The following is an 18,825-nucleotide window of genomic DNA, read 5'->3' as shown; positions in this document are numbered from 1 at the left end:
TCTTTCTTTTTATTTTATTTCGAAAGCAAACATAATTACCTGAGCCTGTCAAAGATTGAAAGTAATTTATCCAATAAACATAATTAGATTTTTAATTGGATGATCTTAAATCAGAGATGTCCGATTGGCAACCCTATCATGTCCAATATAACTGGCATATAGAAAAGGAGTCCGGTGCATAGACGTGCATGGCTGGCATCAATAGCGATACTTTTTAATATATATCGACGTAAAAAAGCATCGATAGTTTTATTTCCAACGCTTTCTAAAATGTCGCAAAAGCGTCGGCTATACTACCATCGAAAACTAAATTTACGATGCTTTTAGTTCGCATCACGAGTTATAATAAACGCCGACGCTTATAAGCATCTTTAGTCGATGACGCTTTTTAAAAGCATCGATAATGAAGCGTCTTACAATAGTGATATTTACTTGTGCTTCTAATTAACGACACAAATAAGCATCACTAATGTATATTTTAACGACGCTTTAAAGCATTGTAAAAGTTAATTTTTTAAAAAAATATTTTAAAAAAATTAAAACTATGTATACAAATATATACATCAAATACATACATAACAAAAGTCATATAATAACACATATAATATTAATAGAAATAAAAAATATTCATATTGTCAAATATGATTATATTTACATTATTAATTTATATTTATAATGTATTTCGCCAAATATAAAAAAATATACATATAAAACTCTTAACAAAATAGTTTAAGAGCTATCAGAGGTCGATGGCAACATCATCATCATCTCTACGAGTACTGGAAGTATCAAAAACCATAAGAAAAAGATAGAAACTTTAGAAGTTAAGAATACGAAAATCACAAAATATTATAAATCATTAAGCTCATACAAAAATACATAATAATTATGTAAAATATTCAAATAGATGTAGTTATTTACCTAAAGAGGGAAAAACCTGTGTAACAAAGATGCAATCTGGTCAAGTTGAGCCCTCAAAGATTGTATCTCAGTTTGATGGCTCTGTCTCATCTCCGCCATCTTTGTTTGATGGCTCTGCCTCATCTCCTCCACCTTTATTGATGGCTCTGCCTCATCTTCTCCATCTCTATCAAAAGGCTCTGCCACATCTCCTCTATCGCTGTCTTTAGACTACAAACCTTTACGGTACTACTACTATGTCTGGCATCCTGGGTATATCTGTTCACTGCAGACAACTGAGTAGAGGTAACTCCAACGTCATAACCCTCCACCCTACCATAGCGCTCTGTTCCATCAATTCGGTGAACACCTGAGCTTCAATGCGACTATTCTCACTAGATGATGATGACTCCCCGACACACTCTGCAATAAGAGATGTAGCTTTGTCCTGTATTTTAGTTAAAAAAGGTCATATACTAATGTTTGTAAAAATAAAATTACATATCGTTGTACAAATCGATTATCAATACATACAACTATCTTTCTCGACTCCTTCCGGACAAAGCTATCATCTTGGTGGATATGAGTCATCTTAAATGACTCCACCTCATCAGGCTCTCTCCCATGCTCTTTCATCTACAATAAAAAGTATATGGTATATGATAGATCATCCATCATACGTGATATATGATAGAAGATACACGGTTCATGATACACATTATATGATGCATGATATATGACACATAGTTCAATATAAAGATTAAAGTTTCAATTTGAATTAAAAAAGTCAGAGTTTTAATAAAACTCATAAGTATCATGATAAAATTAGATTTCTCAAAAGTAAATTTAATAAAATTCTGAACTCTATCCAAATATTCTTTGCTAGATCTCAACTTATTTATCCAACTTTTATCCATTTTATTAGAATATTAATTGACTTGCAACTTATCTAAAAAAGATAAACAACATTAAATAACCATTGTTAGCTCAAAAAAAAAAAAAATGTTTAACGTGGTTTTAAAATCACTCAAGAGAACTAATTAGTCCAACTAGGGCATCTTTGGGGAGCAACTAGGTGACAACATCTGGTTTGTATTCTGACAGAAAAAATAGCGGCATGATAGCAGTAACCCTCGGCCGCTAAGAGAAAGATGACATAAGAATGAGATAAATGTGGGAATTGATTGCTTCATAAAGAGTCAAACAGATGGCCCTACAAATGTGGCATTAACATAAAGCAAGAATTCAGTTCAACTGTAAAAACAATGGCAGAAACATAGGCAAGATAGGAAACAGTAGATCTAGAGATTGTAGCGACATAATCAAAACCACAGCCGTACATAATTTTCTTACTAGAAATATATCTTCTGAAATTTCACTCAACATCCCCATGGTTGACTAAGGCCTTGATGCCATGTTGCAATATGCAACCCATGCTCTGCTAAAAAAATGGCTATTAAGAGCATTTTGCACCAACACATAATTAAGTGTATTTTTTTCACCATATAATTATGTCATCTCCGATGCTCACTTATACTTGGCTACCTTAGAACTCTAATGGACAGTTTTGTTGACTAAATTTATGAAAATCGGCAATTATAAGACATAACTTTACATGTAAACATATATTTTTTTCATTCCTCCGCATAAGCCACAGTATGCATATCAAAGCAACTCACTCCAAAAGTCAATAGAATTATTTCTAACATCAGTAATCAAAGAAAGAAGAATCACCAAAGAGAAGAATCAACGACGTCGTCGAAGAAGAATGCATTAATCAATAGAGTAGAGAGTGGATTACCTGAGATCTGTGGGGCGGTAACAGCATTGTCGATGGAGGAGGACAGTCGGCCAAAGTTTCAAAGAAAACCGCAAACTAGCGGTGGCTACAAGCAAGAAGGAGGAGGATGAGGAGGAGCTCCTCGCCAGAAGAGATTGTGGCCGACAGAAAGACGAAGGAGGAGAGAAGACCGGTGGTGAAGCTTCCGACAGCCTGGAGGAGAAGGTCGGACTGTGAAGAATGAGATTCAGATAGGGATTTAAGGAATAATGGCTTCCGACGATGCTTATAAGCATCATCATGTTATTGAATTCCAACAATGCTTAATCGCATCGTCTAATATCTCCACGTCGGCTAATTCTTAGCTTCCAACGATGCTTACCAAAAAGCGTCGATAAAACCGTGTCCTTCATTACTGACACTTTTAATCGTCGTAATCTACCGACACTTATAAAAAACGTCAGCAAATTTTGATGTAGTACACAACTTACCGACACTTCTTCCTAATATCGACAAATAACAATCGAAATTACCATTTCTTCCTATGGTGAAAGACGACGCCTTGTATCCACTCCTAAAACTTACACGTGATAGTGGAACGGAGGATGGCAAAGAATGGTTGTTATATAGCTGGGTGCGGAAATGGAGGGTAGAAAGGGAGTGGAGGATGAGGCGGACAAGGTGCATGCCCACAGCAGTTCTCTGTGCCATCAAGATCCTTGCGGCCGGAGGCGGAGGAGGAGAGAGTAGGAGAGAGGAGAGTGCGCCCATGGCAGTGCAGGCGAAGGAGCCAGGGTCCAAGAGGCCGTGGGAGAAGGAAAAGAAAAAGGAGAAGAGGATGACAGAGAGCAAGGGAGGAGAAAAGATGGGGCAACCAAATATAGGGATCGATGAAGGAGGCAGCTGAGAAGCTGAACGTTGCTGAATCAATCGGCGCCCTCCGTTGCTAAATCTTCAAGTCAAGAGGCAAAATATTGATGCTGCCGGAGTAAATCTCCTTGCAGACATATGCAGCTACATAATTGCTATAATACGAATGATTTCACATGCGATCGTCCTAAGTATCTAATTAGGGTAGCACAAAATTAACATAAGAAATGAACACCCGATCTTCTCTCAGTGGTCTATTTTCACTTGCCCCCTCATTTTACGTTTCATGCCTCCAATGAAAAACAATAGATGCTGCGTATCAACCATCACTTGTGTCCATATAACCAATTAATTTGGTCGGATCAGGTTTTTTTATCATATCATTTTAAATATTTTGCACCGAGTCCATGTGGTTAGGCCACGTTACATCTTCGCAAACTCTGTCCTCGCATCAAGATTTCGCATGACAAAAACAAAAAACCAGAATAATTTCTTACACTGCAAAAATAACGCACATAAAGGTCGACAGTTTATTATAATCAAGGTCATAATCAAGGCAAAATTTAAAGAACACCCACAAAATGACTGCTCATTTCACCAGTAAGCGAACACCACCATCATCGACCCAGCCTGCACCGCACCCGACGTAGCCCCGATCCAACGCCCACCAACGGTTTCAGCCCAAATCATGCATTCAGCGACAATCCGACATGTGGCGCACATATTCAATCGATCAACTACCACTCCACATAATTAAGTGGATCTAGATAAGCCCTTGATCTCAAAGCCCAATGGTGTCTTATCTACGGCCTTATCGCTATATAAACAAAGCCACGAGTCCTAGAAATGCATCAAACACCTAGCTTAGCTCATATTCTCATTCTGCTCCTCAGATCTTTTTTTAATCCATGCTTATGTTCTGCCCGACTTGAGCATCCAGAAATCGCCCTTCAGATCAGGCCATCAACCCTCAGATCTCCATCTCTATCAAGTCGAGTTTTTGGTAGCAAAGGCGCTAATCCCCAACCATCCCATCAAATGAACCGAGCAATGACATACAACTGATCAACAAAAGCGTTCGATAATTAATTTGAAAATTAACTTCAATATGTAGGGGGAAAACGATTTTCATATGGAGGCAACAATAGGACTCCTACTACTTGTGAAATATTACTTTAATAAAATAAGTAGGTATTTTCCTCCTTGATTCTCCACTTCTACATCCACACCGCTCCTAAAGTCAAAAACTCGAACCAAAAATCAAATCCCCCTCCCTCCTCCCTCTAATCCAGGCGGCCAAGAATACAACCGCTTAGATAGACATCATGCCCATAAAAGCTTTCCACATAATCCCAATCTGAAGAGACCAGATGGACCAGCTTGAATTTGACAAGAATCACACTTGGCTGCTGCCTTACTTGGCTAGTTGGCTCCAACTCCCACTCCGACGTGCATCAACGATACATCCTGCCAATGGCCGTGAACGCGACCAACATGTAGCATGCAATCATCTACCAAATAGCACAAATTGAGGGAGGTTGAAGATATTTGTATGACATAAAATATTACATTACGCTCACCACCCACAATCTGCCTACCACCCCTATCAAGCACCCTGTTTAACCATCCATTTTTCTTCCTTCCTTTTTTTCTCCGAATGAAATCCATTTTATTTTCTTTACAACACTTCGGATGACCTACAAACGGTGATTTTAAGGCCTCCGAAACAATAACATCATCCCGTAACCTCCAAACAGAAGAAACTTGGACCTAAAATTCAAGTGCGTTTAACAAAGAATACATATTCGGCAGTTTCAAAAATCATCTGTTTTCCTGCCATCAAAGCTGGCACATTGCTCCTGCCCATGGTAACTAATTTTTGAGAGCACATCCCATCTCATCCTATGAATTGTCTCAAATACCAAAAGTTTGTCGTGCCTTTCTCCCCTCCACAATCAAATTCATGTCTTGGGCGGCAGGTGGTCATGACAAGGCGCAATATTCCACAAATGTTTCAAACTAGTAAATGCGCATCTCAATGGTCAAAGAGCAAACTCTAGAGACTTGCATACCCATTAAATGAAGCCATAAGCTTAGCTTCAAACTACGTATTGATGATCAAAAGAAAACAAGAAAAGCAACAGGTTCTAGTGCATCATTTTGTTTGCTGTGGGTTAAGAAAATATATAATTTAGCAAATAAGCCCATGTTTTCATCATTTTCCAAGAAGCCATTATATCATCCGGATCTGTTTGCATCAAGATGCACTAATATTGGATTTGCCCTTGCAAAACATAGATAATGCTTATAACTAAAATGATCGATATGCAGCAATACAGTTAAAAAATTGAAAAAAGAAAATCCTGGACTGGATGCTTGATGAGGTCAACTATCTAATGCTAGAACTTAGACTTTGATAAGCATATGCTGTACAATTAATAACAGTATTTGATGCGAGACATCTCAACAGTATCCTATCCTTAATTCACAGTAATGATAAAGGGGATAACTTCGAATACATAAAGAGGGAGAACAAAGCATCATCACTTTTGTAAAATGAGAAATAAGACACAAAAAAAAACAACTGGAATTCAGTAATCAGTATGTAGTTGCGGATGGTCCACATCATTCATAGCATTCGCTAGTTTGTCCACAGGAACTCTGCCATTGTCCCTTGTCAAAACAAACCTATTTTTACTTCGTCCATGCAACCTTATTCCTGAAAGTTTTGCTCCCTTTCATTCACAGTATGAAGTTAACTTAGAAGATGGCATTCATCTCAACTAGTTGTTTCCACTCCCTTTTCAGACTATAGATTTCAGAGGTGGATTCAATTCTAAGGTTTTTGTAGTTTCTTTGAGAAAGATCAATAAATTTTTAACACCACTTTGGCCCCACGACCAACCATAAATCTCCTTGAAAATCAATATTTTATATATTCTTGTGCTTAATCCCATGTCCATAAAAATTTGGAAGCTTTGCCACTAATGCTTCTGAATGAATATGCCTATGTCAGGCGCTCTCTTGCTCAAATTTGCCTTGGCTGGTAATACAGAACTTTGTTTGCTGAAGGCTAGGATCATCTATAGATGCCAGTCATGGAATGTCACCTGAATGTGTTGCATGATGCTCATACCCACAGAATTAGACCCTCCATGGAAGTCATAGAGCTTGCACATTAAGATCAATGTACGATTTAGGGTGCCGGATCACTCTCAGGCCAAGTATAGAACCATAAAGGTTGTTAGAAAAGGGACATTTACTACCTCTGTGAGAGGAGAGAGGGTTGGAAGCGAGGTGGCTTGAATCCCGACTTTGATACTTTCCCCACCAGAATCATACGCCACCAACTGATCAGATGCCACAAAAAAGCCACCCCCGCATCATCATTATCATTGTCTGTCTTACACAACAAGATTCATCCTCTTCTTGATAAGTTGTCTGCTCATCCATCTATTATTTTTACAAGCCATCTAAAATTTTTAAAACCTGAGTAACAGCACAATCACCTCATGCCACCTCGGACATGCTATCTTTGCTATATATATATATATATATATATTCCTTCCCCTTTTTTTTGAGAGAGAGAGAGGGGAGACCCACACGAGATTAATTAGCCAGGTCCAGGTACTTGGGAATATACCCCCAAGCGTTGAACCTCGAACCTTTCCAAAGGAGAGCAGAGTTGTGCGAAGCAGTTTGACTCAGTGAGCGCAACCACAGCACAGCACTCACACATAATGCATGGCCCCAATGTGTCACACTCGCATGCTAAAATGAGGAGAGCGCACATCACATGCTTGCACCGTACAATCAATGTCCCCTCGAGGTTGCACTCCCCACCAATTCTAGGGTTAAACCCATTCAACGTGTGAATACCTAGAGAATTGATTGCCTAGCTCACCACTTGACTTGAGGTAGCACTTGCCACCAATGGTAGGGTAAACCCATTCAAAGTGTGAATACCTAGAGAATTGGCTAGCTCACCTATATTTGTTATCATTTATAGCACACAGCATACTAGGAGGGTGCGCATCACGTGCTTGCACCCTGCAATCAGTGCCTGCGCAAGGTTGCATTCACCCCTGGTGACAGAGGTAAACCCATTCCGGGTGTGATTAACTGGGGCATCGCCTAGCTCGGCCTATATTTGTCATCATTTATAGCACTAATCAACCAACCCATTTTAAATGATCCATCCAATCTATACATTTTCTTTTCTAACTCTATCTCAAGCACCAGAACCATTATTTCCAGCAATACAGAAGTTTCTGTTGGCAATTCTAAGCAGTCAGCGACAGTGATCAAGCAATAAGATAAGCAACAGCAAAACAATCAAAATATATAAATAATAATTGAAGGCACCTTGAAGAATATAAAATAAAGGGAAGAAGGGAAGGTACAAGCAACCACAGTTCGCACCTCAAGGTTATATATTGGAAGTGAAATAGATGGATGGAACAAGAATTTTCAATTGAAATATATGAGCATCACTGATCCAACAAACAATTTGTGGATACACGGATCCTAGGAGAATGTCATGTTCACGGGGAAGTAAATAGTCATGCAATGTCATGTTGACAGCGAAGTAAATAGCCACATATAACGTTCAAACGTATCATAAATATAATTCTGTGTTTAGAGTCCAGATGCAAGTGTAAGGTTGCTGACTTAAGTGACTTTATCATCACATTTAGCGAATGAAATAAGCTCCAAGATAAAATTCAGACAAACAATAAACGATCACAAATTGCGAACAATCTACCATTGATGGATGCATTTAAAACATACAAATAAATCATGAGAACATCATAAACTCAATTTTCAGTAACACAAGATCAGGAGGACTGACACAGCTGTTCCATCCACTACAGCTTGAGTTTTTAGATCATTGTGACTGTAAGAATTATATACCATATGTTCATCTCTACTGGCAGGATTGGTCTTTAGTAGGCAACAGCATCCAAGAAGTTGCAAAAGATTTAATGTTTTTCAGTGCCCTATGTTTTCTTTTCCCTTCACGCCTATCCATTATTTTTTTGTCTTCATATCACTGTTCGCTTCATTCTTGATGAAATGTGTTATGGTGTTGTTGTTGCTTCCTAGAAAAATTAAATAAACAAATTTTGCAAGCATTTTGTTCACATTATTAACATGCATTATTACATACCTGCAGAAATCTTAGATGTGCAGACATAAGAATGTCATAGTGCGTCCACTGGACAAAATAACGTTGTGGTTAAATGATAATTAAATGATGGGAGAAAGTAGTCAGAAGTTAGACATCAAATGAATATCCCAAGCAATTATAGGAAGGTAAACCACTCATAGTGGGGCCCCAGTCAAAGCCAAAAAGTTCATGTTACACCCACGTTCTACTATACATCCATAGTACTATGTGGATTGACAACGTGATGGATGAAAACAGTAAAAGTAATATAAGCGCCAAATGCACAAACTAAAGATTATAGTTTACAGTGTCATGTTGTTGCCACATGTCAAATAGTCTTGAAAGAAAATATAAGATGATTACAAGCCCTGACATTGTTGATATGGATCTAGAAACGGAGTAAGGTTTCAAGTGGGATTGAAAAGCTAAGAGTAATGAAGTGAAAAGGAGATATAACAAGTATCAACAAAATAAACTAGAAGAGTAGATCACATTTATTAAGAATAAAGTAATGGAATACATATTTCATGGCATGTTCATGCAGGAGGTCTTCCAGAGGAAAAGGGACTGGATTCGTCCAAAATAATCGCATCAATGTATGCATGAGCAAGTTTGATTCTTTTCTTTCTAAGATGGACTAAGGTCTAAATTGAACACATGAAAGAATGTGACACAAAGTGTCACATGCAAAAACCATAGTGAAAGATGCAACATACGTAAGGCAAAATGATCCAGATATCGTCTTACCAACCACCTCCCCAACCCCAAAAAAAAGATAGTGTCACCACCTCAAAACAATGAGACAGTACATGTAATTCTCAGTCACCCTATAAATCAATTGCTTGCAGAGTTAATGCACCTTTTAGAGGTTCCTTCTGAAAAATTGTTCTAAAAATAAGATATTTCTTGTAAAACTTGTGATCTTTAGAAGAAATTGTCACTAAGCTAATGTATATCATTTTGTTTTCTTAAAAAGTCTATCAATGCTTAGAAAGGAAAAAAAAGCATTTCTTTTTATCAAAAAATGGAAGTATTATAGGCTCTGCATGAAAGAAGCACACGAAAACAAAGAAGTTCTGCAGACTCATTTTCATAAACCATAGCAACTATGCTACTGCTCCTTCCATAACACATTAATTCCCTGTTATATTCCATGTAAAATCAACAAATCATGATTCCTTTGTTCTTTTCCAATAAACTTTTTCATCATGCTAAAGAGCCCAACATAATTAAACAATATTTCAAAGCATGCCATCCATAATTAGATCATTTCTGTCCCTCTTACTGTTTTTTTTCCTTTTTTGGTGCACAATATCAGTCAATGATGGATTAGAATTTGTTATTCTCATTACAGGGAAAAAGTGGTCAGACTTATTAATTAGTTCTTACAGGCAGATTTCAGATTTTTAAACTAAACTGCTGGATTGAAGTATCTACAGGGAGATCACTATTTTTTAAAAAATCGGGCTTCAAACACACTCTTGTCAACTAGGTTAGCAAGTTCTTTCACAACAAAGTCATTGTAGACAGTATTGCAGAGACCTTTTCCTTATGAAGAATCCAAATCAGGTAGGATGGTTGTTTAAGAAGAATTGGTCTTAAGCCATCATCCATCCAATTTTAAGGCTAGGAATAGTTTAGGCGATGGTCAGAATTAATTTGTGCAAACTCATCTTGAGGACCTACACATATGGATAAACTTGGAATGTTACATAATTAAGTGGGATTGTGAAACAAATTTCGTCCTCTTTTTTTCATTTACCGCCTTCCTTAAAGCAAACATAAAATGCACCCACCAGGTCCAAAATGAAAATTTGAAGCCAATAGTTACTGAATTTCTCCGTCTCTTTAAATTGAATTTCCTTATCTACGTTCTTACCAACTGCCTTTTCTTTCCCCAAGCCTTAAATCCCTACAACTCACTTTCCCCATCTGATTTAGAAAAGAGTAGCTTAGTTTGTCCTACTTTCAGAAATGAACAGCCAACTATGATTGAGGAACACAAAGTCGCACCTTGAATAGTGCAAATGATCAAGGTACAGCTTAATACGGCACCCAATTTATAGATGTCACCATTGATCCTCCACAAATGCCTCCACAATTTGAAACCGATAAAGGTTTTCGATTAAGCAGAGGCTTGTGAGGATCATAATTCAAACTTGAAAGTTTATGTCACTAAAACCTCCCATCCACAAGCTGTCAAAGTCTAAAAATACACAACAGTCTAAGAAATATGATAGTTGAGTATTCAAGAAACTTGCTATGTTAGCAAAATAACAAATATAAATCCGAAAGTATATCCCAAGAAATAATCATTTAAACTAGTGCCTGAAGAACAAAAAATTATAATGTACCTTTTCTCTACTAAAGTAAAGGTTGGTAAACTTTGCCCAAAAAGACAACAGCAAACTAATTGAAAAAATTATCCTGGTTGCACAAATTTACATGTAAAATACAATTCTGAATGCATAGTTTGATCCATCCATTTTCTTGCTAAAATACAGACTGTAAGAAACTAAACTGTTACCTAGTCCAGAAAAGAGGAAACAGTATTTAGGAGTTAGTAACTCATAAGATTTGTTACAGCCACAATTGACTAAAATGTATATCCAGATGACAACTCATATGGACAGGATTGGAAAGTAAACTGAGGAAAAGCTATGAAGAGTAAACCAAGTACTGCACCCTGATGCCAGAAGATAATGGTCCACGAGAAAAAGTTGCTAAGGCATCAATCTAAAGCATTCACATTCGCATATGACATGGCATAAAATACAGGTATCGTATGCAAATAACAAGACGATTTCACTATAAATAATTCTAATAACTTAAAATACCTGAATTTATGAAAGTCTAACTTAAAAGGTAGTGCATAATGATCCAGGTTACTTGCAAAATCAAAAGCCAATCTGAATGACATTCAAGATTTACAATGCAAAAGCTAGAAAAGGGAGTTCTGTGGATTGAGTTAGGATGAAGTCCCTGACCACCAGACGACGAATAACTTCTACAATACTGCAAACTCGAGCCAAAGATTTATTCTCATCCACTACTACAGACAAAAACCAGACAACACCCATCCAGATCTTGTACTGGCACAATTTTGACATCAGCAAATCAAAGAATTTTCCTAAAATACCAAGTAGGAAACGGATGAAAGCTTAGTAAACAAGTAAAACTACAAGCCTCCAGATCTTGAAAGTGCAGAAGCCACAACCCACTGGACAAATATACGCAAAGAAAGAACAAACACAAATCTATCCAACTGAGAACAAAACCATTAACTCCAAATATCTGATGGAGACATCCCCAGGGGAGTCCATCAGTAAACACCGACAGTATATAACAGATATAGAGGATCTAAGACATAGTCCACCAGAACAGACAAAAGTTCAAATCGAAACACAAAGGTCTTCTGAAGCAACAAGAAAAGCGAACCAACCTGCAAATGCCACCAGAATGTGACAGGCCCACACATGACATTCTTGGAGGAAAAAGTCTGTCAATACCCAACATGCCAAGATACCAGTTGCAAATTGGCTAAGACTCATTGCCACTAGTACAACAATTTGACTCAGATCTCAAGAGGGTGGAGAAACTCATAACAACCGCTGCAACTATACGACACATGACTGACCTTTCAGACATCATATGCCTGCAATGCTGACGATGACTGTGGACCTTCTCAACCCTCATAACTGTTCTAGGACTCACTGTAACAGTAAGCATGGTGATGCATCAATGTATGCAAGAAAACATGTCGAGAGAATGAAAACAGCGATGCTTACGAACATATATATCTTATCAGAGATGAAAAGAGATCCCATGCTCTGTCTCATCTTCACCAGGCTTATTATTCAAACAAAATAGAAGCACCAATTCTACAGATCATGAGTATAAATGCATGAGATAACGAACCTGATCATCCTCATCGGATGTCAGCCCATGAGTTTTGTTTGGCTGAGGCGGTTTTTCTGCACCACAATTCTGTCTGTTACACTTGGTCCGGAATGGGTAGTTTATGTTGTTGCATTTTTCACACTTCCAGCTGCCCTCTGGCATTTTTGGTTCTGCAATACAAAGCAAGAAAAAAGATATTAGGAAAACCATCTGATTTCTGATGAATATGTTTAACAAAAAAGAAAACAAAAGAAAAATAATTAAAAGGTGTTTCTTCCCCAACACAAGGTGTTATAAGCAGAGGAAATTATAAACACATGCAGACATTTAGTAATGTAATATTCTCAAAAGAAAGTCTCCAAAAAAAAGTAAAGTTACAATTTTTTGTATTGAAGTTGAATTCAAAGAGACACAAGGACCTATGTAACTGAGGAGGAGGGGGGGGGGGAGTGAATATGAAGACTTATACTTACTGGAGCCTTTGCAATTCTCGGACTTTGAACCCTGTATCAATATGGAGGAAAGATGTCAGTAAAGTTTAGATATGATGGAGCAATTACGAGCAGAGTTTGAATTGTACAATGTCGTGACAGGAAGCAATGTAAGAAGTGTTTTCATGCACTGAAAATGTCTGAATTTAAAGATTATAATCTTAATAATAACAGTGTCTTAGAAATTAGCATTTAGCCTAATCATTTTCTCTACAGAAAAATCACAACACCTTAAACCAGCAACTCCTAATAGATAACAAAATCGATTTTATTTTTTTAAGCAGAGAGCAGACTTCCATCAAATCCACTGAATTTCAAGAACATAAAAATAAAAAGAAATAAGCTTGAATTAGACTCATTGAATAAAGTCTTCCAGTAAAACAGAAAAATCCAAGAAAATTTCATATTAAATTTTAATATTTTCAACTAAAACTTCCATACAATCACCTATCTCTATCTTTAATATGATGATAACAGAGATCAACTGCATCCTGCCTCACCACCTATAATTTAGTTATCCACCAAAATCAACCCAGCTCCCCCTCATTTTTCTGAGATCACAGGTGCCTGGCCAATGCTTTTCCCAAAGATCCCGAAACATAATGCTCCTGTTATGTCCAGGACAGTTATAATTTTTCAAGCAGATCTCCTACAAGCCATTCTCCCACACAAGGACCTCCACATAAGCTTAAGTTGTGACCAATAGGATAGTCTTCTTATGCACCTACTTGCCTCCTAGGATTTGTAGCGGGCACCCCTCTCTTAGCTAAAGTTGTCCTAGATAGAAAACCAGCAATAGTTCTAAAAAGGTTGACACAATTTATAACCAATCATCAAAATCTTTCAATTTGATGGAGCCTTTTAAGAGCTGTACTTTGTAACCATTCCCCTTTTGATGGAAGAAGGCTTGATCATGATGATGAATAGATTTAACACATCTATCAAGTAATACTTATAATGCTCATTCAAATGCACATGGCTGCTAAAGATTTCAAATATAGGATAATATAGTTAAATTCTAAATTTTAATATTCAAAATTAGCTGACTATTAATTTTTGGAAAAATGGTTTTTATGAGTGAAGAGTCATGGGTTGCTGGACCAATAATGCGGACGAGCTTTGAGGATTAGAGTTTGGGTGGGTGGAAAAAGAGATTAGGATTGCTGGGCAGGAAGTTCTTAACAATAACAGACCTATGTGTCCAGATTAAGAATGGGTACACCATTTAATTGAGAAATCTGACTAGAGGCATTGTGGGAATTGAAAAACTTGGAAATAAACCTACTTTTATATAGGATTAGCACAGGAGGATAGTATCATAGATAGGAAAACTTGTCCCTCCACCATCTGGCGTAAAATGTGAAAAAATAGATGCATCAATGAGAACATGTCCGAGATCATAGTCACAAGTATTAACAGAGCAGTTTATGATGGGACAGGATGGAAAAAACAAGAGCCACTCACTTTTGGACCACCGTGTTTGTCATCTAAAGACAGTTTAAAACAGATGACCTGCATAGCCATTACCATAGGTTTCATTGTCGCTCAATGAACTGCCATAAGTTTGAAAATAATACATACATCTTTTGACGCCAGTAAATAAATCCATGTTGTTGCATTAAAGTTTAACTTGAGCTGATTACACATGAGAACCAGTAGAATTCTGATAAGCAGCATTTCGTTCATGAATAGAACTGGCACAAGCCTTGGAATAAGCTTTATGCCCGCCAAACAGGCTTTGTAAATAGGCATAATCAAAAAATAGTTATGCCACTCAAACTTGCTTATGCGGAGTATAACTATTCCAGGGAAAGCTGTGTCATGAGCTATTTTGGGAATCAAGCCATGCCTCTCCTATTTCTTTATGAACAAGGACACCCCCTCCCAAAAGTTATTCCATAAATTCTAGCCAAACAAAAATATGAATAACTTGTGACTATACCAATAAGCACAACTATTTCTATTCCACTTTTTCTTATTCTGAAACCATATGCAACCATAAAGTCATGAGACAGTGTAAAACACCACAGGTCAAGAGCAGAACAGGAAGGGGAAAGCTTGACAATAACGAGCATAAGGCACAGCCAATCAATAATACCAGGAAGGATATCCAAAGTTAAAGGGAAAAAATGGCACAGAGCTGCTCAAACCTGGGTCTCAGGCCTTGGGGTATTGCACTTCCTCATGTTACAGACAGTTCGGAAGGAGAAGTTAATGTTGCCACAGTTAGGGCATGTCCAGTCACTGTCGCGTCCAGCACCTAGATATATTTGTGAAACCAAAAAGTTTAAAAAATAAGAAGAAGCATAGTGCCGTCAAGCTAGGGAATACCAAAAACTTCTATAGACAAACCTGCAGCCTTCTTTTGACAATTCTCATCAGGATATGTTCCAGGCCTTGCCCCCTGCAAAAATTTCAATCAAAAAAAAGAACATTACTGTAGTATGAAGGAAATTAAGAGTCAGCAAGGATATGTATAAACCCAGATTGTATTAAAGCATGCCGATACATTACATCACAGTTACATATACATATACACACACACATACAGGCCTTCAGAAAGGGGTGCGCCACTAAAATTACAAGTAAGCAGCAGACAGCTCAAATTAAGGCAACATTTTGAAAACAACAGAAAATGATCTACCTACAATCCAAACTACATGAATGCCATGCAGGCTGACTACTGAAGCCGAAAAGTTTCAGTGCTAAACTTACCATCATACCGTGACCCATCGGCGGCAAACCCAAGCCATATCTGTCCACCAGAGGAGGCATCCCATACATACCACCTAAAGCATAACAAAATGCAACTTATAATGTATCATCAACAGACTTCCAGCTAGAGCAGTAGAACATAGGAAACTACTGCATAAATTTGTGTTTGACCCAAAAATGTCACAAGCTTCGCAACACATCCAACACAATATTAAAGTAATATTGACAAAACTCATTCAAATGAATTAAACTTTCATTTAATTCACAGACCAATAACTCAAATTTCCTCAAAAAGAAAGTATATAACCTTCCACTAATTTGGCTTTTTCAAAAAAAAATATCATCATCAGACAGAGATAAAGTAAAAAATAATGCAGATTCTTAGCTCCTAGGAAACAATACAGCAAATCACCTGCTCCCATCATAGATCCACTGGAATAAGGAGGGGGTCCAGGCATATGCATTAGCCCATATGGGCTACCAACAGAAAGGCGGTTGCCATACTCATAATGATAAGCGGAACCTCCAGAGAAAGGTAGATCATAAGGAGGAAATTGTGGCCCGTTAAAAAGAGAAGACCCATATGGAGGAGCACCAAGATACAGTGAAGTTGGATTAGCTGAACCCATATAACCAGCTGAAGATGTGTAAGGTGGAGGAGCCTGCAGAGGCTTTGGCGCGGACTTCTGAAGGGAGAAAAGATACATCAGTATGAAACCTAGCAGTGGCCCTAGCCTGCAAAACAATCTCTAGTTTACCTGGATATGCATTTTATTATATTGAGAGAAAAAGCCAATGTCAAGAAACAAGGGTAGTAAAATAAGTTCCAGCAGGATTAGTGCACAATCTTCTACAAGCACATAGGTGCTTTTAGTTGGTTCAAAAAGGTAATGCATCCCTTTCCTGAGTCTGTTGTACTTCCAAGCATGATATAAAAAATTTGGGTGTTCCATAATCAAGACTAGCCACATAAAACTACATAGAAGTAGCCTGACTCTTCTATATCAAAATTTTCCCAACAGCAGCTCTGTTGCCACACACACACACACACACACACACACACACACACACACATAGAGAGAGAGAGAGAGAGAGAGAGAGAGAGAGAGAGAGAGAGAGAGAGAGAGAGAGAGAGAGAGAGAGAGAGCGCGCACTTGCGCCTTTTACAAAAATGCATAGCAACTCCAGGGAGATAAATTCAATGATGCAGCGGATGCAATACTAACCGTGTTATGATCTGCAGGCCTTGACTGAGCACAGTTCCGCATGTTGCATGTTGTCCTGAATGAGAAATTGACATTGCCACAGCTAGGACATGTCCAGTCATCCTCTCGCCGACCACCTGAAGAAAAAGGAGAAAGTTTTGTCTTATTTCCAACTTCTTCCTTCTAAATTCAACCAGCTCTCTGTTATCGTTCTTGGAAAGAAACACATAATTACCATCGGTTCGAGCACGCTTGCCAGCTGACGAATTCCGATTATCCACCTACAGAGAATGGCAATAGTAATTAGCAAGCAGACAGATTTCAAGCTCCACGTTGCTCTTCATATCGTTCTTGATTGAGGTTCCTATATCTTGACAGCATTGATAAGTTGCTGAAGAAACAAGGATAGAATTGTTATGGCAAGAAGAAACAGAGTGACTGCTGGGAGTATTTGCTGGATAGCCCCACATGTAAGGACTCGAGGAATTAGAAATTAGTATAATATGTGCAAGATAGGGAAACCTCTGATTCATGCCCGTACAACTAGTATATCAAGAATATCCAAAGATGAGGAAAAGAGAGAAAGGTTGATCACTAAGATGGAATTTCTCCCTGGATCGAGGAATAGCGGTACGAACTAAATGTCCTCCCCAAGCCAAGGAACTTACTCTGAAAAGTCCTGATGATAGAGACGAGATTCCGCATTTTTGAAGCACGGAAAGCTTGGTTTCCACGCTATTAAGGATCTAGCAGAAAGGAATTCTGTACTCCCTCGAAACACCGAGACCGGCACCAGTGCCAACAAGACAGGAGGCCAGGAGCTTCTCGTTTCTCGTCACAATGGATGCCAACAAGCCGATCCACTTAAATCCAAGAATCAATGCCACAGAAATAGCAATGAACCAGAGTATTCACGGGGGAGGAAACAAATTTAGAAAAAAGAGGAGAAAAAATCAGCTCGGGACACGAGATGCGAGACAGGGTGCAATCGGGAAACCATGTGAAGAAAGAAACCGATGATCGCCTTAATTCGATAGGAACATGGACATAACCCCACAGAATTAAGCTCCTTGGATCGAGAAGGGAAGAAAGATCGGGAAGGGTAAGAGACGAGCGAGCCATTGTGATCAGAAGTATGCGACACGATGCGTAGACAAAAAGAAAAAGAGAAAGGAGGAGAAGCGGAGTACCTGAGACATGGCAGCGGCGTAGATATGGCGGGGCCTCTCGGACTTTCTTCGTTTTTCTTTCCCTTCTCCGCCCTAAAACGCGAGACGGAGGAACGGGGGATGTGGGGGGGGGGGGGGGTGTCTCGTCGTGTAGGGTTATTGGGGGCTTTTTATTATATTTATATAACGTATTGTTATACATCACGGGACGGGCGAATATTTAGAGACTTGTGTGCTAGATCGGCGGAGAATAAGGCTGGCAAAATGTGTCTGGATCCCTCAACCTCACCCCTATTCGATCTGTATTTAGATTTGGGCTAAAACATATTCCGATCATAAACGGAATAACCTAATAATAATCGAGTTGGATTGAGTTGAGTAGGTTAAACAGATTGCTTATTTATTATTTAAATTAATAGATCAATTGGTTAATAAGTTATATAAATTATATAAAAAAAGAGCTTTTATTTGCCTACTCCATCTCTTTTCTTGCAAGTCCTACTTTTTTTTTTTTTTTTAATGCATTCAAGAATCAAACTCAGAGAGGATTGTGACCCTAGTATGCCGTATGCCTGTATTGTACCGGACCGAATAATATCGGACGTACTGTATTGATTCGGTACCG

General features: G+C 38.2%; 1 protein-coding gene across 5 annotated transcripts; it reads right to left on the bottom strand.

The window, feature by feature from the left end:
* Positions 1 to 831: 831 nt before the first annotated feature.
* Positions 832 to 18,385, bottom strand: LOC103715551 (ranBP2-type zinc finger protein At1g67325-like). 5 transcript variants are annotated; one of them, XM_088707849.2, is made up of 12 exons: positions 18,222 to 18,385; positions 17,267 to 17,312; positions 17,053 to 17,168; positions 16,239 to 16,512; positions 15,827 to 15,900; positions 15,464 to 15,515; positions 15,262 to 15,371; positions 13,094 to 13,124; positions 12,639 to 12,790; positions 8,721 to 8,768; positions 1,435 to 1,536; positions 832 to 1,348 (listed from the first exon to the last, which is right to left on the bottom strand). In XM_088707849.2, exons 1-12 carry the CDS (start codon positions 18,228 to 18,230, stop codon positions 1,184 to 1,186), a joined length of 1,179 nt encoding a protein of 392 aa, XP_088563975.2. In that variant the 5' UTR covers positions 18,231 to 18,385; the 3' UTR covers positions 832 to 1,183. The 5 variants fall into 5 exon arrangements, with proteins under 5 accessions (XP_088563975.2, XP_088563976.2, XP_008801443.4 ...); XM_088707850.2 differs by having other exon boundaries at positions 17,267 to 17,422; positions 18,222 to 18,346; XM_008803221.5 differs by lacking the exon at positions 8,721 to 8,768.
* Between the last annotated feature and the right edge of the window lie 440 nt (positions 18,386 to 18,825).

The sequence above is a fragment of the Phoenix dactylifera genome, chromosome 11 (genome assembly GCF_051530095.1).
Source record: "Phoenix dactylifera cultivar Ajwa chromosome 11, Ajwa_hap1_PhDact_Kaust_v1.1, whole genome shotgun sequence".
Classification (NCBI taxonomy): domain Eukaryota; kingdom Viridiplantae; phylum Streptophyta; class Magnoliopsida; order Arecales; family Arecaceae; genus Phoenix; species Phoenix dactylifera.
The sequence above is the reverse complement of the archived record's forward strand: the minus strand, read 5'-3'. Positions and strand labels throughout refer to the sequence as shown.